This window comes from Anguilla anguilla, chromosome 11 (assembly GCF_013347855.1).
Source record: "Anguilla anguilla isolate fAngAng1 chromosome 11, fAngAng1.pri, whole genome shotgun sequence".
Taxonomy (NCBI): domain Eukaryota; kingdom Metazoa; phylum Chordata; class Actinopteri; order Anguilliformes; family Anguillidae; genus Anguilla; species Anguilla anguilla.
Genome location: NC_049211.1, coordinates 30,694,964 through 30,717,095, shown reverse-complemented (window position 1 = coordinate 30,717,095; position 22,132 = coordinate 30,694,964). Strand labels below are relative to the sequence as shown.

Sequence of the window (22,132 nt, the reverse complement as noted above, 5' to 3'; positions counted from 1 at the left end):
TGTAATCACACTGGCCAGCGGGTTGGTCACTGAAACACAACACAAGTTTGCGGTACAGCAACCCACACCCCACTGGTCTTCTAGCCTGGTTTAAATACCCTCTTGGACCTTGACTGGGTACGCATGTCCATGCTATCTGCAAGGGCCTATCTCTTTGTTCCCTAATGACATCTATTTTGTACATAAACAGCCTATGCCTTTAATGTTGCCTGATACCATATGGCATCACTACTTCCAGAGGAAAAACACTCCAAACCCATCAATGCAGAGCAGTAAAATGAATCAAATTTGACACTGTGCTCTAGCACATGACATACCTGTTAGGAAAATGTACATAATTGCATTTACTCCTTTCATAAACAGCATTAATGTAGAAGACATGTCTTAAGATGACCTTTGTATCTTTTGAATGATTTCAAGGTACAAAATAAAGCGTCGTGATGACAAAAAGCCTGAAGCTGAGCTTCTGTGGGATCAATGCATGGAATGACATGCATTTCTGTAAGAGAAGAAAATGAAGGCAACCAAAAGAGTTAAAACACTGCAGGTTGTATTTTAATAAAGTATGTTGTTCCTTTACCCCGACTTTCAATGTACACTCTTAGAAAAGCACAGCCCATTCTTGAATATACCCACAAGTATTTCAACTGATTCAAGAAATAAAATAAAATAAAAAAATCAGCAATCAGCAAATTATTAAATGAAAAGATCTGACAAAGGTCCTAAAACACATATCTTTGTGGTAAAATTAACTGTTGCCAAAAACGCTGCAAATTCAGCTGTAAAAAAAAAGAATGCCACGAGCCACAAAAAAACGCACCCCTTGAAACAGTGGCTAGCTGTCCCAACTCTTCACTAAAATTTGTTTGGTCGCGCCAATGGAAACACTTGGGGCGATAATGTTAATCACAGATAGTATATTAACCGAGCATTTCGTTAAACAAGTGCTGTGAAATCTTATAGCAGCCATTGTAGCATAACATCACAATAACATTGCATCAGGTCACATGCATGAACTAAACATTAAATAAAAACTAGGTCATTTGAAGTAAACTGAATATCTGATGTCCCCGCTTACATTTTCAAAATGACTTCAGTACAGAAAGTAAAATGTCACTGAATGCCACGGCTTCCCTTTCCCAAGGGGCCGGATACCAACAATCCTCTGTCCAACAAATAAAGGGAAAGGTGATTGTGCTCTTTGAATCCTTTGGCCGACTGCCTTGGAGAGCACTGTTCTCCAAAACTAGCCAGTTAGAACAGAGAAAATCAGATGTGAAAGGTCACACCTTGGTCTGATTAAAAAACTTGGCTCCAGTGTGAGCATCCCTCAGTAATCATTACACAGACACTGGTGAAATTTCACTGTTCATTGTTTAATTATTGTCTGGATAGTCCATTCACACCATATGTGTCTTATTTCAAATAATATGTTTGATTTGTAATGTATTCATGCAATATGGCCAGTTTAACTCACTTCATAGTATCTCAAAGAAACAGAATGTCTTCAAACTCTAAATGTCATTGAACTCACAAATTTGAAAATTCACAAAAATTGATTGTCCTCCAAACTGTGCCTCTGAGGGAGAGATCTGTTTTTTATTAACTGATTTGCTGGGCATTCCAAACTTCCATCAGACAGTCAAAGGTATTCATTATACAGAGACTGATTTTCTGTATCTGAAGTAGTTGCCATTATTATTCAACTGAACAACCATTTAGATTTTCAGGAAATCCTTGTCTGTCTTTAGTGACTATATTTCCAACTGCAAAGAATCTTGCATAAAGTGGAACCAACATTAATACGCAAAACCTAGTGAAAACATTTGGTTACACTTACAAACATTGTTTTATTTTAACAGCGATAAGTCCACTAAAGGATTCTGGACAGTCCCCCATTTTTTCTCTTTAAAAGACTAGAAACACAAACATTCCTTGAAGCTGATGGGCGATGCACACCCTGCGCAGAATTTGACATCAGAGAAAATACATTCAAACTTCCTAAAATAAGGGACTGTGTCTACTGAAACTTCTGCATTAACCATGGGAATTGCAATTTTGTCATCTGCAATTCATGAGATGTTTACCAGTCAATACCAAAAACAAAAATGTGCTGAAAATACAAATAAGACATGCACTATAACTCAACCAGTATACTGTATGATCACTGTATTAAAACTGTGTTATTAAAATTAAAAACCTTGTGACAGATACATCCTTGAGCAAGGTAATTGCCATAGCAGAGTGATTTATCTGTAGCTGCATTTTCATTAGTGAGATTTTATGAAACCTTGAAATGCTGGGTTCTAATTAGCTAAACATGTACAATTCTGGGATTCACAACTGACTGTGACACATGGAAACGAGAAAGAACCTTGTGCAAAAGGTAAAACTGCGGTTTGCTTGCTAGTTTCCTGATATTTATAGCTATGTGAATCACAGAGGTATACGTAGTATTTCCCTTGAACTTTTCGCATTCAGATGTGTACTAAAGGGAGGATAACAGACAGCACGTACACAATATTCATGGCCTCTTTCTGTGACCCACAGTAAAACATCACAAGAAAATGAAGTAATTCTTTCTAGTTTTTGGAAGACTTGCCATCGAATCAATGTTTCATTTTAAGGAACAACAAACAGAAGAAAAAAAACTAATAACAATTTGGTAAAATTCCAATCCAAATTTCAACAATTAAATGCACCCCCACCAGAAAGAGGAATCCTCCAGGCGATGCTTTCAATTTCATAGGTCAGGAATCAGAGGAGTTAATCGTTTCAAAGCATTACGCGAGAGAAAAGGTAGTCTCCATGGTGTTTGTGTTTCCACTCTCCACGGAAACAGGAGGCAGCACGTCGGAGGCTTGTTTAGTAAACTCAGGCCAGCCTTCCATGCGCCTGCTGAGAGAGTCTGAGACTAGGCCTCCGGCCTTTTGTTACATTACATTACATTACAGGCATTTAGCAGATGCTCTTATCCAGAGCGACTTACACAATTTTTTACATAGCATTTTACATTGTATCCATTTATACAACTGGATATATACTGAAGCAATTCCAGTTAAGTACCTTGCTCAAGGGTACAACGGCAGTGTCCTTACCCGGGAATCGAACCTGCGACCTTTCGGTTACGAGCCCAGTTCCTTACCCACTGTGCTACACTCCGTCCATTGTTACATTTTGCAGCTCCACAATGTTGTTGGGAACAAAATGTAGGACACCGACCACAGCAGGTAGTAAATGCACGCGGGAGGAAAGGAGGAACAGAACACCATGGCAACTCCTATAAAAGAAAAAAGAAATAAAATATATGACACATAAAATATGACACAAATAACTGAAAGTGCTTGTGATGTGGTCGACAGCCAATACCATCACTAACCTAACTGAACTCATCACGAACTTAATAGCATTTGTTTTTTTGTTTTTTTGAAAGACCGTCTTAGGAAGTGTACGTGTTTACTCGGCACAGCACAGAACATGTTTGTGAGCGAAAATATTCCTTGTTCTGTTTTTAGAAAATTACATTCTGTCCTGCACCTATTGCTCATATTTATCCATATCTAATTATTTAACAGCAACTTGTTGCCTATTACCCATGAGTACATTTGGGTGGCAGGAAAGCAGCCACTACATTTTAATCCAAAGTATTCCTGTTTCATTTAGGTAATTTTTCATTAATAAAATGCTTGTAAAATAATGTGATTTGTGGAAACTACTCAAACACTTCACATTGTGAACAAGTTCACAGTTGCTGTATTGATCAAGCGTGTTCAACTAGGACAATGACTAGGAGGATATTCTTTATTGTCCAATAAATATATGAAAACCTAGATTTGTTCAAACAGTCTAATGAATAATAATTAGATACAATTATTAGACCATGTTCCTAACAATGTGCACAAAGCACTTTACACAAAAAAGTCACTTGTGTCACAATGGTGGACAGTAAAAACTCTTGGTACCTCCAGCATACACAGCCTTCTTCCAGGCCTGGGACTCCAGCACCCGGTCGTGGGGGTAGAAGCCCTGGTTCACCATGAAGAAGATCATGGCCACAGCGGTGACCCGCAGCACCAGCATGTTGCCCCCGGACAGCAGGGAGGTACAGGCCAGGATGGCGGATGCGTAGGGGCAGGGGAGGCCCTGGTACATGAAGGGGATCCCTGTGGAGCACAGCCCATAGGATTCACATGAGGCCTTCCTGCCAGCACCCTTCAGCAGCAGGGCTCCAGTTAATGTGGGCATCAATGTGGGAGTCATTTAAATAACCCTGCCTTCAAATAACTGCACAAACTCCATTGTACTGCAGCCATCTTCAGCTCCTGCTTGTTTTGGGGGCTAGCTGCCTCAAGATTGAACTAGAGCAGATAAAATGCTTCTGAGCACACTTATCTTTTAATTATTTCCACCTATGCCCTATGGTTCACAGAAAGAACTCACAGAACCCGTTTAATGAACTGAAACTTTGATAAAATCCCTCCTTGACGAATCCCTCCTTATCTCCCTGAACAGATTAGATATATTAATTCTTTCCTCATAGCGGTTATATTTCATTTAGGGGACTAGTTTCTGTTTTTGCACTATTTGCAGAGCGTCTATAACTTTGTGGTGCTGCACACAGTACTCTGCTTGTGGGGGAGGGGAAACATTACACAACATGGGATTGGGGGAATGTGTAAACAACGTAAGCTAGCGAGAAGAAACTTCTTTCTGTTTCATTGCAGAAAGAGACATTATTAGGTCTCCTTTTCTTACCGCTGGAAAAGAAGCAGAGGCGTGTGAAGACAGACAAGACGTAGCACATGCAGAGGACGTTGTCCATTAAGCTGCCAGTCCTCAAGAGCAACGCCGTGGCAATCCCGAACGTCGTGAAATCAGCAAAGTCATCCAGCTTGGCACCTAGCCCAAAACAGCCCATGCGCAAATGTTCATAAAAGAGACTTATCAAAGCACGTGAACAAAACTGAATCAGTGTGTGAAGACATTTGCCCGCAGTTACAATGATAATATGGTACTTGTTGTAGTCTGCTGTCCAAAGTGGCTATTGAAACGAATATATGTATACATGGGTGTTCTGTTGTGCACACATTCGGTAACTTAAAGCAACATATGCATACTTAGCATTACATACAATATAGTCTCGTATTAAATGTAGTATTACCTGGGTAAATGAATATTAAGTAATACTTTGTACTAGCATTGTACTATTCTAAATGTAGTTATGCAAATATGAAAATTAGATTAGTGGGAAATAAATATAAAATAAAGCAATTTTCATTTGTTGTGCACAATGCAATACTGGTTTAATGCATTTTGTGACATGTATTTATGAACTAAGTCACACCATGGACAGCTCATCAGCAATCCCACCCCTATCAGCCAAGAAGCCATCGGCCATGATGGAAAACACTGGAATTACAAAGAACTACACAGGTGGACAGCATCAGACATCTCAAAACGGAAAATGAGCAGCTTAATACATTGCAGAATGAACCTCAGGAACTGATAAGAAATGTTATTATTTAATTGTTAAAAGGTGACCAGTTCAGTTCATAATGAAACACAATGAAAGAAAATCGGAGGAAAAGCTGTTCAGCCACTAGAGGGACTAGAGAGCAGAAAACCATCCATTAGTATATAATCATTGCCAGTGCATTGTTAGAAATTTGACATGACCACATAAATCTGAAAAACTTCCCTGGGAACAATAGCAAGCCCAGTCACTAGTCAATATATAACTCTGGTTTGCACTGCAGACAGAAACCATGCCAAGTGAGAACATGACATTCCCCCATGTGAGAAAACAGCCTATATACACTATCGTTTGCAGTGTCAGTCCCATGCTGGCCACCCTGCATTTCATGTAGTGGAAATAGTAAACTTATTCCATAAGCAATATTCTCTGGTGCCAGTGTTGTGGTATCCCTATCATTTAGCTTCAATGATGAAATGTACACTTTCTGGATCAGGCTGTATTTACTGCACAAATAAATTGTACAATGATGTGCTAATTCATGCCCACAAATGGATTAAATGGTGGTCACATTAAATTGTGTGCATGAATCACAAAATTGTGTGCATGATTTAGTAATATGTGCACATTATTTCATGTTTTATTAAATGTCTCTTTAGGGACTCAATAGAAAGATGCACTCTACTAACCCAGTGCTGAGCACGCATCCAGTTGCCTAGCAACTGCTCCGTCTGCCAAATCCAGCAGGTAGCCTATCAGAACCAACCAGCATGCAGCATACCAGTGCCTGCAAAGAAAAGACATTAAAACAAGATGCCTGAAAGTATTTAAAGAAAGGTCAATAGGCAAACCATGGCATGTTCATGCCATTCACCATGGCATGTTCTTCCTTTCACAAACTTTAGGCTTCACATAGAGGGGATGATACATAGATTGGAAAGAACATTTGTCCTTAATTTTGAGTTAAATGCAAAATATGCATTTTGTTTCTCACAATCATAAAAGAGTTCAGCAAGCACAAAACTCTTGCCAAACAAATATTTATAGAATCCTGACCATCCTTAACTATAGCAAAAGTGCTTAATTAGAGCTTCTCACTTTAAGCGCAACTAAACATCATTTAGGATCATCATGATTTGAACTTGTGCACAAAGCTGTAATTCAACAGGGCTACTCTCAAGATCCGCCCTCTCCCCTCCTTTCACTGTTCAGCTCAATTCCATTTTATTTGTATAGTTCTTTTTACAGAGACACTGCCATAAAGATGCTCTATAGAAACAGGAAACATAAAAGTGAACATGACTGATAGCACTGACTTTTAATCTAATTAATTGCTTAATGTTATTGGGAGAAATGAACAGAAACAGGTTGAGAGTAATAGCTGTGGTAAAGGCAAGATGTGTGCCTTCTCTTCATGATGAGGCGTAAATGTCCACTCACCCTTCCAGGCTGCACAGAATGGATATCATACCCATGACCATGTTGGCCATGGACAAGGCATTGGCAGCGTTTTTGCGGGCAAACTCCTTGAGCTGGATTCGGCAGGCTTGCTCTCTAAGGAAGAGCTCCTCGGCGCACTGGAAAACTCCTGGCAGGAATATTGTGGCCAACAACCAAAAATTAAAGGAAGTACAAAAAAAAATGCTTGGAAGAAAAGACATTACCCACACAGCCAAGCTATTGGAGTTGCACTAGGATTTTAGCTCATTGTCATGCCCTCTTCAGCCATTAAACTGAAAACTTAAGCTTTCATAAATAGAGTGCTTAGACAAAAAGCCTCACGCACTGTTTAACAGCATGATTATGTAATTCATTTTTAAAGCAGAAGCCCTTTCTCAGCTTCAACCTGTAATGCTGAGAGATATTTTGATTATATTTTTGATATTTGTATGTTTATATTTTGTGTATATGTTTTTGAAATGTATGAACTGTGAATGTGAAATGTGAGATGTCTTGTTTTGTTTTATGCAGTATCTCTCTGATCCAAGACAATTTTCTCCCTTGGGAGGAAATAAATTAAACCTTAACCTTAACCTCACACTAGCAGTGCCTTATGTTACTGGTCCTACCCATGTATCACAACACAACGTAGGCAAAATCTAAAGCTGACAAAACATTTTGATAAATGACGAAACAAGTTGATAAATGGTATTTGAACAATGAGGCTGAAGATTTGGACGTAGTGTTTTTTTATTTTTTATTTTTTTTGAATCGCAGATTTTGAAAACAAAATTTCTAGCTCTCAATCCCATAATTTCTTGTGGCAAAAGTCTGGTACCTCATTTGGCCCCTGGAGAGTGAGTTGGCTATGTGCCAGATTATTAGCTCTGGCTAAAGGGGCAGTGTGTTAGGGCTTCAGTAATGTGAGATTAGAGCAAGTCTCGGGCAGTGACTGAGCTATTTTAGGAGTAGAGCACACTGCCCACCAACCCTGCACATTACGCTGCTGCCATTAAGGTGATGTAAACCCCAGTCCGTACATAGATTTGAATTGAAATGTACCATGTAAAATATTAGCATTCTATATCATGATTTGTGTATTCATACTTTGACTAATTTACTAATTTGGGTTGAGTAGAATTATGTCTACTTTTAAAACATTTTCTAACGTTCACAGTAATTGAGTGCCGCATTATCACATCAAAGTGTCGTTCTTTAAAAGCACTAGCATTTCAGCACCCTTTGTCAACACACACACACACACATACACACACACACACACTGTTTACAAACCCTGTCCATGACCAAATCTGTCACACTGTTCTTGTCCTCGAAGTTCCGCGAGGTATTTGAATGAAGTAAACAAGCACTTTTGTTTGAGTAAGTTGGAAGAGTAAGCCGAGATTTCACAGTGGCCTTTTTAAAAGGAGGGGGCATTTTAACTTATTGGAGTGAAGAAGCGATGCAGACAGAAATGCCAGCGGGGGCTACCCTGGAGGTCTGGACCAAACATTAAGTTCGGTGGTGGATGTCTGCTCTCAAGTCACCTGACAGGTATCTTCACATTGCTGCTGGGCATGGTGAGGTAGCCACGCAAACCCAACAGCAACAGTGGCCCCACTGTTCAGGACAGCCAGCCACTTGTTTGGAAAGGCCAATATCTTTACAAGCAGAGGATGGAGATTTGCTGCCTGATTTAGAGCTGCTGTCTCAAGTAATTACATCACTGGGAAGCATTTACAAGGGCCCAGTAAGATCCAGTCCATTAAAATGTCTGTCGAACTCTAATGAACAGTATGTAGGAATTGGGGGGGGGAATCATCTAAGTCAAAAATAACAACACACATGCAAACTATGCAAACCAATGTGGAAAAATTTTTTGCAGAAATTACAGTAGCCAATCACCAGACCAGCTCCTCCGACTTTTCAGTGGGGGTTCACTTTTGCCCTGTCATTAAAAGAAACAAAACTGAAATTAAACTTACCTCAAAATAAAGAAACTCGCTCCCAGTGTTAGCTCCCGGTTTTGGCCCCGAACTGTGGAGAGCAGCACACCTATAAGCACCTGGACTGATTAGTTAATGCAACACACGTGCGTGTGCTCTCTCCACCAGCTGGCACAGCCGCAAATAATTCAGGCTATTAAGGAGGTAAATGGGGGTGCTACCCAGTACTAGATAGTTGTACCTAATAAAATGGCCACTGATTGTATATGCAAAACAGATCCTCACGTTTTAAGCTATAAGTCATTTATAACCAATAATCAAATAAGCTGTAACCAGGATCTCACTCTTCATTTCCAGGTCTTTCTCTGTGACACAGCACAATAATAACCTGTCTGTATTTTACAGCCACCAGCAGAAAGTGCTCATCTTGCATTCATAAAAACGGAAACACTACGAACAGCAAGTGATTTCCAGCATTGTTCATGAATAAATGTACTTGTCAACGTACCAAGGAACAAAGCAAACGCAAAATTACTGTACCATTGTTCTTCCTTCATTTCGTTAATTTGTCAGAAACTTGCTCATAACAACCTCCTCATCCTTGGGGCCACACTCCTCACAGACGCTGTCGTCCAGAGACCGCCTCATATTGATTTCGTTCCTGCTCAGCGGGTGCTGTCTCTCTGAGCATCGTTGTGTACATGTCAAGACAGGCCTGTACCTGCACTGTGATTGTCCATCCAAGCTGTATTTCTCTACAGGTACTACCTGACAATGTAAGTAGAGGAAAACAGACACAACTGGATGCAAAATAATGTCTATCAAAAGTAACTAAAAACTTTATTATAATTATTATTATTATTATTATTATTATTATTAGTGCACTTGGGGAGTAGACAGTAAAATGTTCAGTGTTAATTTAACTCCGACAGAGTACAGAGTAGGACCACGGCGGGATCCTATGTACTCTGTAAGAGTTGATTTAACACTGGATAGTTTGCTGTGTAGTGTGTGTGATTTGGAAAGCTGTCCATGTGTGTCAGCGAGGGCCAATAAAAGGTCAAGAGGATCATGCTAAAGTGAACAACTAAGGACCAGATAGGAGTGCCATGAACAACAGAACACATCGATATTCATGCTGCATTCATACCGGAAAAATATGGCCCATGTCCAAATTAATGCATTCACAGAATCCTAGGTCAGATAGAATGCTTTTATTTGTTTCAAAACAATCCCTTAGACCTAGGTTCCTAGCATCTATGCATTAAAAAGGGTAAATTTTGGGGTTCCTACTATTCTGTTTTGCACCCTGAACTTCATGTGATTCCAAAGCCCGTCGAGTTCAAGAGTCTCGTCATCTGAAAAGAAACACTGAGTGAGATACAACACAACACCACAGCAGTCAAATTTCAGTCCAACATTGTTATGCATATCTGCAACGGTCCTATACTGTGATGTTGTACCGTGAGTGAACTCTAGGCCAGCCACCTTATAGGAGAAGGGGTTAAATTCACCTAAACAACAAATATTCTCTGCAGAGTGAGCTCTCAACATTTTTGTGAAAGAAATACATTAGAAATATTTAAAACACTCCTTTTATTTTAAGTTATATGAGTTGGAAAACAATTGTTGCAATCATTCTTTAATTTTAAGTGCAGATGTTTAAGAGGAAGGCCAATGTGTACATATTTAATTCCATTTTATATGTATATTGCTTTTTACGGGGACACTGTCATAAAGACGCTTTACAGGAAAACAGGAAATAGGACAACTGGAAGAGACTGAGCATGAACCCCCAAAAACCAGCAAGTGAGGCAAAAAAAACTCCCCAGAAGGAAGAACAACTTTCAAACAGAGGTGAGAAAATGTATATGAAACTCCCTGTACAGCTAACCTGCAAATTACTCTACGTTATGGTTATGTAGAAACCCATCTTAATGAAAGGAACTGGATTTGAACCAGTCCTTTACTGTGGGAGGAGTATTGATTTTTCTATTGTACTTTATAAGTATTTTCCTTATTTCCAAAACATTTGATGCAAGGTGTACTCATAGCATGCAGTTTCTTCATTTTAGTTTTAATAATATGTGATCAGTTGTGATGCTTATTTATGTTTGATATATATACTATGTGACCAAAAGTATCTGATCACCCCTTGGGGCTCTGGGGCAGTTTTTCCTGGTTTGGGCTAGACCCCTTAGTTCCAGTGAAGGCAAATCTTAATGATACAGCATCCAATCACATTCTAGAAGATTCTGTGTTTCCCCAACAGCTTGGGGAAGGCCCTTTCTTGTTTCAGTCTGACAATGCCCCCAGACACACAACGTGGTCCATACAGAAATGTTGTTTTCAAAAACAGTGTGGAAGAACTTCACTGGACTGCACAAAGCCCTAACCTCAACCCAATCCAACACCTTTGGGATCAATTGGAAAGCCAACTGGAAGCTACGCCTAATCACCCAATCAGTGCCCAACCTCACAAATGTTCCTCTCCCTGAATGGAAATAAATCCCTGCAGCAATCCTCCAATATGTAGCAAAAAGCCTTCCCAGAAGAGTGGAGGTTGTTATAGCAGCAAAGGGTGGACTAACTCCATATTAATGCCCATAATTTTGGATGAGATGTTGGATGTCAGGTGTCCACATACCTTTGGCCATGTAGTGCATCATATTGAAGACTCCTATCTGCTAAGAAAGCCACTTGGGCAATGCTGTAGGTGATATGCAATTAATACAAGGCTATATAGTCTGAGCCAAACAGAGTATAATAGGTTCTATTTAAGCTTGCCTCTTTCCAAAACAACACCAAATGAGACTAGGGCCTCGGAAGCCAAGTAGTGTTTTCACACCGCCTTGTTTCCTGGTAACAGATTTAGAAGAGGAACAAAATGCACTGACAGCTAGGGATCTACAGCCATCATTCACTCCGCTAAAGCGGTTAGCCTGTTATTCTAGGCTAGTGGATTTAAGCCATATTGTGAGCTAGGACAAACTAAGCACAGCCCCTCCAGGCAGAAGATACCAAATCTATGTCAACTGCAACAATTCAACAGCTCTTACACATCATGGTAGGTTGAATGTTAAATTATATTTATTCTATCTGTTTATTTGACAGGGTACCAGAGTTAAATGTTTAGCTCATCTACAGTCCTGGGGCAGGCAAAACTTTACGGCTAACAGTAAAAAAAGAGAAATTAATATGAAAAGATAACAGCTTTCTACACTGATATACTTTTTGCTGCCAAATTCCCTATCCCTTGTTGTTCTGGGCAGCCATGTGCCTTCAGGTTACATTTTATGTTTCCCTTTGTCCACTGGCCAAGCTGTCAGATAGGACACTGCGGAGAGGTGCAGTAACATGTCAGTAACAGGAAATTCCGCCCACCTGGACTACATTCAGTATGCGTCAGGCACTGAACTAAAGTGGACCACTTGTGTTACATTCATTTAGTTCAGTATTATGAAGAAAAAAAGATAGTTATCCTATTTGGAATGTGGAATTCCTCTTTTACCAATGATTTACTAATGGTAATAGTATAATGTAATATGACATACAATCTTTTAATTCTAAACATTTTTAATTAAAAAAATATTTTTTTTAAAAATATATATATATATACATATATATATTTCTTAGAAAATATTAGCTTTTGAGTTACTGTTTGCACTGGCACAAAACTTGATTGGCACATCTGATTGCCACATATTTTTTGTTTTATTAAACAAAAAAAGGAATAGAAATAAGATATTAAGTTTAAATATGACACTAATATATTTCTTTTTTTCTTGCCATTTTCTCCCCAATTTAGTAGTTATACCAATTCCCCGTGTGTATCACACAGTCCTGGTTGATGCGCTATCCTCTGTCGGTCTGGGGAGGGTGTAAACTACCACATGCCTCCTCCGATACATGTGGAGTCGATATACAAAATATCTTGCATAAAGTGGTTCACGCTATCTCCCCCAGATTCCCTCCCCACTGAACAGGCGCCCCGACCAACCAGTAGGAGTCGCAAATGCAACAATCAGGACTCATACCCTCACCGGCTTCCCACCCTCAAACACTGCCAATTTTGTTCGTAGGAATGTCTGACCAAGCCAGAAGTACCGCTGCCGGGGACTGGACCCGAGTCTCTGCAGTGGTAGGCGAGTGCTCCCTCAGAAAGCAAACATGTTTGGCTCTTCTCTCTGCTAACGGCAAAGCTCTGGTCAACACTCAGAATGGCTCTACCCAGTCATAACACTCAGCATCATTAACACAAATCGCATCGCCTGTTTGCATGCACCTTGTAAATGTATGGATGTATTGATGTATTAAACTTAATGTAATAACACCGGGTTGGTCAGTGAAGCATCAGTTGGGTTCCAGCCAAGATGTCTTACCCCCAAGTTTTTTTTCCCCCTCTATTGTTTCATTATTCTTTTTCTTTTTCACTGGGGAGTTTTCTTTACCTCACTTTGTGTTTTTTTTTTTTGGAGATTCAGGCTGTTTTCCTGTAAAGCGTCTTTGTGACAGTGTCTCTGGAAAACGCACTATAAATAGATGTGAATTGAACTGAATGCAGTGCTACAATCTGCAGCCTCACCCAGCAGTCAGGTCTGCAGCCTCATGTAAAACTGCAAGCTATGTACTTTAGCCAGTGGCCAAGTAGCTATGTACTTAGTCCAAATGCCCAGTCCATTAATTACATCTTGTACCACTAAAATTCTTGTACAACTGAAATGTATCTTATCTAATAGAACTCCATGGTCTGTAACTCCCAATGGGCAGACCCATACATTTGTGCAGACACTTGCTATTGGTTGCGACACTCAGTATTATTACCACACTTCACCCTTTGCACTCTCTTTGCAATTCTCTGTAATAAGTATAGTCCCCAATTTAATGTTCAAATCTGAAGCCCCATCTAAATGGCGAGGTACTTTCATTTAATTTAACATGACCTTGTCCAACAGACAGGTACACTACATGGCCAGAACTGTATGGACACCCGACATTCAACATCTCATCCAAAATTATGGGCATTAATATGGAGTTGGTCCACCCTTTGCAGCTATAACAACCTTCTCTCTTCAGGAAAGGCTTTTTACTAGATGTTGGGGTACTGTCGTGCTGAAACAGGAAAGGGCCTTCCCCAAACTGTTGTGGAAGCACATAATCATCAATAATGTGTTTGAAAGCTGTAGCATTAATATTTCCTTTCACTGGAAATAAGAGGCCTAGCCCAACCATGAAAACCAGCCAGGAACCACAGGGTGTCCAGATAATTTTGGTCATATAGTGTATCTAATTTTTTGACATGGCTAAACTGGCAAAACCTCACTTTCACATCCAGGCAGGTTTTACTTTCTTTGCTAGTCATTTTTGGGGGACTGCAACCTTATCCAGCGGCCAGGTGAGATCCCATCCCCGTACTCCAACCGCTCCAATATTGCGTCTAATCTACATATGCAATTCACTGCATGTCTTAATAAAACCAATGGCAAATGTATCTGTTATATGAACATGTTATTCAACTGAACTGGATTTATTAAACAAAGTTTTGGGAGAGAAATTTTCAGACATCCCCCGATGTGATTACCTTAACTTTCTCCAATTTCCCCGAACAGAAGAAATGGCCACGTGCCTCGTCTCCCTTCTCCCCATTAATTCTGTGGTTTTTATTGTTTCAATATTTCTTAAATCCCTTTTCCCTGATGTCCAAGGAAGAGGGATCACAACTTTTTCCAGCTACCAGATGTGATCCCATCCCCAGTCTCCAAGCACAAGATATAATTATTATAATGTACATATGCAATTCACAGTATTTCTCAATAAAAACCCTCTCTTATCCATTGAATGAAATGTATTCTACTTAAATGTAATTAATAAACTTTAGCTGTCTGGCAGTTTCCTGTCTGCCACCAGTTTACTATTCGGGAAGGTGTAAAAAGAGAATGGACATGACCTCCTTTCTGGCCTTTCTCCACTGACTACATTTACATGCAGCGTGTTAATGCTCCTTATCCTGCAGCGTGTTAATGCTCCTTATCCTGCAGCATGTTAATGCTCCTTATCCTGCAGTGTGTTAATGCTCCTTATCCTGCACCATGTTAATGCTCCTTATCCTGCAGCGTGTTAATGTTCCTTATCCTGCAGCGTGTTAATGCTCCTTATCCTGCAGCGTGTTAATGCTCCTTATCCTGCAGCGTGTTAATGTTCCTTATCCTGCAGCGTGTTAATGCTCCTTATCCTGCAGCATATTAATGCTCCTTATCCTGCAGCATGTTAATGCTCCTTATCCTGCAGTGTGTTAATGTTCCTTATCCTGCAGCGTGTTAATGCTCCTTATCATGCAGCGTGTTAATGCTCCTTATCCTGCAGCGTGTTAATGCTCCTTATCCTGCATTATTTATTGAGAAATACTCCTGGACATTTCCACCTTACACAGCACTTACAGTTGACTGGGCAGAAATTTTACAAACTGACTTGGATTTGCTTCGGGAGCAAGCCAGTGATTGAGTAATCACTAAAGATTTTATGCAAAATAGAACACACAAATGCATGTATATTTCCAGGTAGGAGGTATATCTTGAAAAAATGACTCAATATTCCAGGAATAGAAAAATACCCCACATCTCATACCATTTACTCATACACAGGATACTGGCTCATTTGGATTTTTTTTTTTTTAATCAGAATAAGGTATTTACATGATTCGTGTCTCTGTGAGAATGCATGAATATACAGATTAACATTGGGATGTTAGTGTGCATATAAACATAGTCACTGGCCTCCAGCTGCTTTCAGAAATAATTTTTGGAAAAAAAAAAAAAACTTTTACTGCAGATTATGTCCTGATTCCAGTGCTGACCTGTTAACGCCACATCAGTGAACAGCCACATCGTTCCTCCAATTAAGCCCTTACACCTGTCCCTGAGTCCAAAACTAAAGAAAGTATGAAGGATGTTATACACAGTTATTACTATAATGAAAGTTATTACATTTTATCATACATACCAAAGGAAGGGGTCAGCATGATCATGGCCTCTGTCCCCACAGTACAGCAGCTTAAGAAAGGGAATGCATTAAATTAGATTTCTGTGGCAACTCCACTTCTACATATTTCACTCCATTATAAATAAGGTTGTAACACTGACCAAGCTCATAACTTTTATAATCATTATGTATAATCTATTCCTACTCTTTGACAAACCTTTGAATTTGACCTGATGATAATGAATTGTGTTGGGGACACAGTAAGCCTAAAATTTTTCCCATTTATTCAGCTGAAGATACAAATACCAATGCAATTGTAATGTTCTGTGCAAGGACCAAAACGCAGACCAGGGAAATCCAAAAAAACGTTGTCTTTATTCAGTCCAAAGTTCAAAGCCAGGTAATCAGAGATAGGATGGTACAAAATCGAGTTTCCAAAAGAATAGTGGTAAACGGGCAAAAAATGAAAAACCAGGAGATCAGATAGGCGAAGGTACAAAGGAACAGGCAAAAGAGAAGTCAAAACAAAGCGAAGGTCAAACCAGAAAGCAATTAAACAAAAGGGGCAGGCAAACTCGAAGTCGTACGGAAAAGGCGTCTCAGGAATCTCGATAAACAAAGGCTTAAGCAGGGCACCCACCGCACGCGTATCGACCGCGAGCGCACTACGCGCGTATTACGCGCGTAACTGAAGCGTAGTTGAAGTACTGTTATTACAACGGCAGCGGGCGACGTCGTCTCCACCAGATGCGAACGCGTCGCGAACCGGCTGCGAAGCTCGCGCGACACAAGCGAACTGAAGCGTAGTTTTTTTGCTTCTGTTCTATTTTTCCGGCTTGTCGCGCGTCACGATGGCCTGTTTATACACAGAAATATGCTCTAAAATGCTAGGTATACATGCTCTGATTTATATTTCATCCTTATATTACTGGGGGTGTGTCCCTAGTTCCCTCTTGCAGTAGTGGAGAACAAGATAAAACCATATAAACACCAGATATTTTATGAGCAGCTAAAAAATACAAGCCTTTTCGTTTTTCTATTGTCCTGGCAGGAAAAAATAAAATAAAACTGGAACCTGGGAAAAAGGCAAACTTAGTTTCGCTATCTTATTTTGCGGAGGGGGCGGGGTAAATTTGAAAATACACCACAGAAAGACGTAGCCTATTGAATGATGTAGAAGTGAATGCACCGAGCAGCGGTTTGTTAGCTCGAGTGTTGGAAGGTAGTTTTTAACCAACCATTGCTCAGCCTATTTGACTTTTCCGATGTCTTTGTTCACCGTGCTTTCAAAAAGGGCTTGTTAATAAAATCAGATAATCCACAGTGCTTTAAAAAATCAGATTTAGTGGTCTTGCCGATGAAAATGCACCTATTTTATAAATGAAGTTGTAAGCAAGCCTTTATTGCACTTGTACTTCAAAGCTTCCGGTGTTCATGACGTTGTGGTGTTCATATCCCTTCAAGTTTAAACTGTTACGCTATCTTTTGATGATTAACTGATTTTACTAAATATGATCATATAAATGTTTTGACATGAATAACAAGACGACACGGGGATTCCCAATGGTTGATTATGGATTATTTATTATTATTATTATTATTATTATTATTATCATTACATATTCTTCATAAAGTTGGCACGCTTGTTAACCAAGCAAATAAATTAATGCAGTTTGAGATTGATTATTATGTAGGCTACGTTGCGATTTAAGCTTATGGTAATTCTTTAAAGCGTTTACTTTCTCACGTATTTACATGTGTTAAAAAATATTACCATATTAACAGACTGAAAAAGGTCTCTCACCAAGTATTCACTTACCCATAATCAAAAGTCCTGAACAAACGTGAAATACATGATGTAAGCCCACTGCAGACTGCGAGAGCTACTAGGAATATAGAGCTTTAAGCAAGCCTTTGCGCGACACAAACGGAATCAGTGGAGACACGCTACGCGTCGCGCCGTGCTGCTTTACGCCGGGCACCCACCGCACGCGTCGCGTAAGCGTCGCGTAAGCAGCACGGCGAAGCAGCACGACGCGGCGCGTAGCGTGTCTCCACTGGTTCCGTTTGTAACAGTTTAATCTTGAAGGGATATTTCATTAACTCGTAAATACATGAGAAAGTAAACGCTTTCAAGAATTACCATAAACTTAAATCGCAACGTAGCCTGCATAACAATCAATCTCAAACTGTATTAATTTATTTGCTTGGTTAACAAGCGTGCCAATTTCACGAAAAATATGTAATGATCATAATAATAATAATTAATCCGTAATCAACCATTGGGAATTCCCGTGTTGTCTTGTCATTCACGTCAAAACATTTATAGGATCAGATTTAGTAAAATCAGCTAATCATGAAAAAGACAGTAACAGTTTAATCTTGAAGGGATATGAACACCACAACGCCATGAACACCGGAAGCTTTGAAGTACAAGTGCAATAAAGGCTTGCTTACAACTTCATTTATAAAATAGGTGCATTTTCATCGGCAAGACCACTAAATAATCTGATTTTTTTAAAGCTCTGTGGATTATTTGATTTTTATTAACAAGCCCTTTTTGAAAGCACGGCGAACGAAGACATCGGAGAAGTCAAATAGGCTGAGCAATGGTTGGTTAAAATATACCTTCCAACACTCGAGCTAACAAACCGCTGCTCGGTGCATTCACTTCTACGTCATTCAATAGGCTACGTCTTTCTGTGGTGTATTTTCAAATTTACCCCACCCCCTCCGCAAAATAAGACAGCGAAACTAAGTTTGCCTTTTCCCCAGGTTGCAGTTATTTATTTATTTATTTATTTTTACAAAACGAAAAGGCTTGTATTTTTTTAGCTGCTTATAAAATATCTGAGAGGTAACTAGGGACACCCCCCAGTAATATAAGGATGAAATATAAATCAGAGCATGTATACCTAGCATTTTAGAGCATATTTCTGTGTATAAACAGGCCTTCGTGACGCGCGACAAGCCGAAAAAATAGAACAGAAGCGAAAAACTACGCTTCAGTTCGCTTGTGTCGCGCGAGCTTCGCAGCCGGTACGCGACGCGTTCGCATCTGGTGGAGACGACGTTGCCCGCTGCCGTTGTAATAACAGTACTTCAACTACGCTTTAGTTACGCGCGTAATACGCGCGTAGTGCGCTCGCGGTCGATACGCGTGCGGTGGGTGCCCGGCTTTACGCGACGCTTACGCGACGCGTGCGGTGGGTGCCCGGCGTTACAAAACATCGGCACAGTGAATACGATCAACGTTCTGACAGGGAGCTGGTGGAAAAGACTGACATTTATACACTAGGGAAGGTAACAATCAAGGAGGGGTTACGTGAGGTAAAACACGCGCAGAGAGAGAGAGGTGCAGTTAGAGCAAGAGACAGGTGCAGGCAATTGCAGAAATCAGCGTTAGGGCAGACTAGAAAGAAAAGGGGCGGAGCTACAGCGCAGCATGGAAAAGGGGAGAATGGTTCATGTATTAGTATAGTGATTTAAACTATCAAAAACCCAAAACTAGTGTTTGTTAATCCATTAGTAATATTAACATGTTAGTATATTAATGAGGTTAGTACTTTACAATCTATAAGTTAGTAAGGATTAGTAGAAATTAGTAAAACTAGATATAAGCAGGAAGTAAGTAAAACGAGACTGGAAAGAAGGGGGGAAACCACGAAAACCCGGAACCACCCGAATTGTGAAATCACGGAAATACAGGGGAGTGAAGCAGCTCAGGGAACACAGACACAGAGACGGCACTGGGGAGACAAGTGACCGGGAGAATGAAAATACTGGGACGGAGGATGTGAAAAATAATAAACTTACAGAAACATAAAATAAACACTAACAGCAAACAGATACTAATACAGACTACAACAGCAATAGTTCTTTTTTTAAAAATATGAATTCCCGGTAGGTAATATTATGTGAAATCCAGAAAATGTTATATAAATGTAATATTTTCCAACAGCCTAATTATGGCTTGAATATATATAGTTTCTGAATTTTATCATGTCTCTAGGTAGGCATAGTAGTTAACTACCTTCCTGCTCTCAACAATATTGTCTTTCAGTACCATCACCATACAACACAACTGAAATAAAGGAAACCTTTTTCTGTGAATTAAACATTATTCATTCTTTTCACACTGCGAGTTTCAGCCTTGTGTAACGGGCCCTGTATTCTGGGATGACTAGGAGCTGAGTACGGTATTGTCACACTGTAGTCATATAGACGCTTGGATATTAGAGTGCAGGAAAATAAATACACACACACACACACACACCATCATTGGCAATTAAGTGTGATCCTCCTCCATTAAGTTGTTTATCTGTGGGTTTTCAAGTGGCTATAGAGGCCCATATGAGATCTATAGGCTCTGCTGCAGTGTGGCTATGTGTGAGAGGAGGTTGTGGCTAGTGGTTGGGCCTTTCTGGTGTTCAGTCTCTCTGCTTTTTTCACCTAAATCCCCTAGCTTTAAGTTTTTGATCATTTGATTAAAATTGGAATCACAGACTGTGCCGTCAATTTGTTTAATAATTCACATTTCCCATCTTATAATTAATAATTCTATGACTTCCATTTCTGTCCAATAATTTCCTCTACCCCCTCCTCGTGGCCACTGTTTTGTTTAGTTCTTTTATTTGATCTATCCCTCACACCACAGATTTTTGTGACTGTTACTGGTGAAACTGTTGACACAAAGTAACTCACAAGGACAGCTGATAGCTGATATGTTTACGTGGCTTGTTACCATGGCAATGTACTGGCATTTCTCCAGCTTTCCTTTACAGGAAAGACATACATGGCCAGGTAAGGTTTTCCTGTACTGAGGTAGGTCAGAGATGGGAAATTTTAATGTCTTTACACAGAGATTGATACCAAGTAAGCTCCACCAGTTACCCGGTATTTATGCTCTGTGTTAAGACAACTTATGAAGAATGAAAAAAAAATACCTTAAACTAAATTCTTTTATCGTTTAAGTGCTCAGAAAAACATATTTGGTTTAACAAATAATATATTTTTTCTTCCAAAGTGATATTACAATTATTCACATCCCTTTACTCTTTTAAATAAAGTACAACAAAATGAGTGTGCATTATCTTCCTACCTAATTGTCAATCTTAGGTTACTGTACTGTGGCCTCACATGACTTCCTGTTTCACTAAGCTATAAGCTAAGAAGTGTAAAATCCATGTATCATCCATCAAAGGCAAATAACTTTTAGAAAGAAAAAAAAAGAAAAAAAAGAAAAAAAAAAATATATATATATATATATATATATATATATATATATATAAAATGGTGAAATGGACTATACCCAGTACCGGTCCATGAATAGTATCAATTAGTGGTGAAGACTTATGGTCATCTTAAAAGATGCGCTTCGGGCGAATTCATCAATTGTTTGTAAAATAAACGAATAAACCGGTAATACTGTAGCCTATTCTCGTCATCAATTCTGCGTTCAAAATGTCTCTTCAAAATACGCCATTTTAATCACTACGCATCTCATGCTGAGGACTTGGCTGTGAGCTCATTCTAACAGTTCCCGCACGACCGCAGACTATACCCGTTAATGTAACATTTTTCGAGCAAAGTTTTATTCAAAATGTCGTTACAAAGCAAACAATAGCCTATTAAATGTTAAAATTAAAATGAGACATATGACAAACAGCAATGTAATATTGCTGTTTGTAATATAATATGCTATTGTAATTACGCTACTCAAGTTTATATTAGAAACCTGCTAAATAAACACTGAAACTATGCTATTTTCTTTTATTGCACAGGCTAATGTGAAAAGCGCTGTATACTTTGTCGCACGGTGATATGTACCCATTTTAGCCAAGTCACTTACCTGCAAGAAAATTAAAACGTTATTGATGCTTCTAGAATACTCAAATAAACGAGTATGCCTTGGTTTGTATGCAGCTGGCTGGAAATATCCCTTTTTCGGACTATTTTTTATTATTTTTTACGAATACAGGTTCTTCAGATATTCCAGGGACATGTAAGACCATACGCAACGCCTGTTGTGAAAATTTAACGGTACTTCACTACGCATCTCTTATTAAAGTCAAAGGCGAATTCGCTGGAACTTTCCACCGGAAGTGACGCCAACTATTCTAGTTTTTTCTACCCTGGACAGTAGCCTTAGCACGTCAAGCAGGTCTGGAAATCTGCAGCTCTGTGATCTACGGGTTAGTGGACCAGCATCAGCAGTGGTAAACTTTATGTGATAAGACTATGGGCCGCTTCAAACGAGCAGGAATTTTTAATGTGACTTATAAGTGATTATAGG

The 22,132-nt window shown here is 39.5% G+C and overlaps 1 protein-coding gene across 7 annotated transcripts; it reads right to left on the bottom strand.

Annotated features, from left to right (window-relative positions):
* Positions 1–528: 528 nt before the first annotated feature.
* On the bottom strand, positions 529–21,932 carry LOC118207718 (transmembrane protein 269-like). 7 transcript variants are annotated; one of them, XM_035381601.1, is made up of 9 exons: positions 21,689–21,929; positions 15,859–15,908; positions 10,153–10,217; positions 8,899–8,950; positions 6,914–7,061; positions 6,163–6,260; positions 4,756–4,899; positions 3,963–4,163; positions 529–3,280 (listed from the first exon to the last, which is right to left on the bottom strand). In XM_035381601.1, the coding sequence occupies exons 5-9, from the start codon at positions 6,961–6,963 to the stop codon at positions 3,171–3,173; spliced, it is 603 nt and encodes a 200-aa protein (XP_035237492.1). In that variant the 5' UTR covers positions 6,964–7,061; positions 8,899–8,950; positions 10,153–10,217; positions 15,859–15,908; positions 21,689–21,929; the 3' UTR covers positions 529–3,170. The 7 variants fall into 7 exon arrangements, with proteins under 7 accessions (XP_035237492.1, XP_035237487.1, XP_035237485.1 ...); XM_035381596.1 differs by having other exon boundaries at positions 6,914–9,627; positions 21,689–21,932; XM_035381594.1 differs by having other exon boundaries at positions 6,914–13,046; positions 21,689–21,932.
* Between the last annotated feature and the right edge of the window lie 200 nt (positions 21,933–22,132).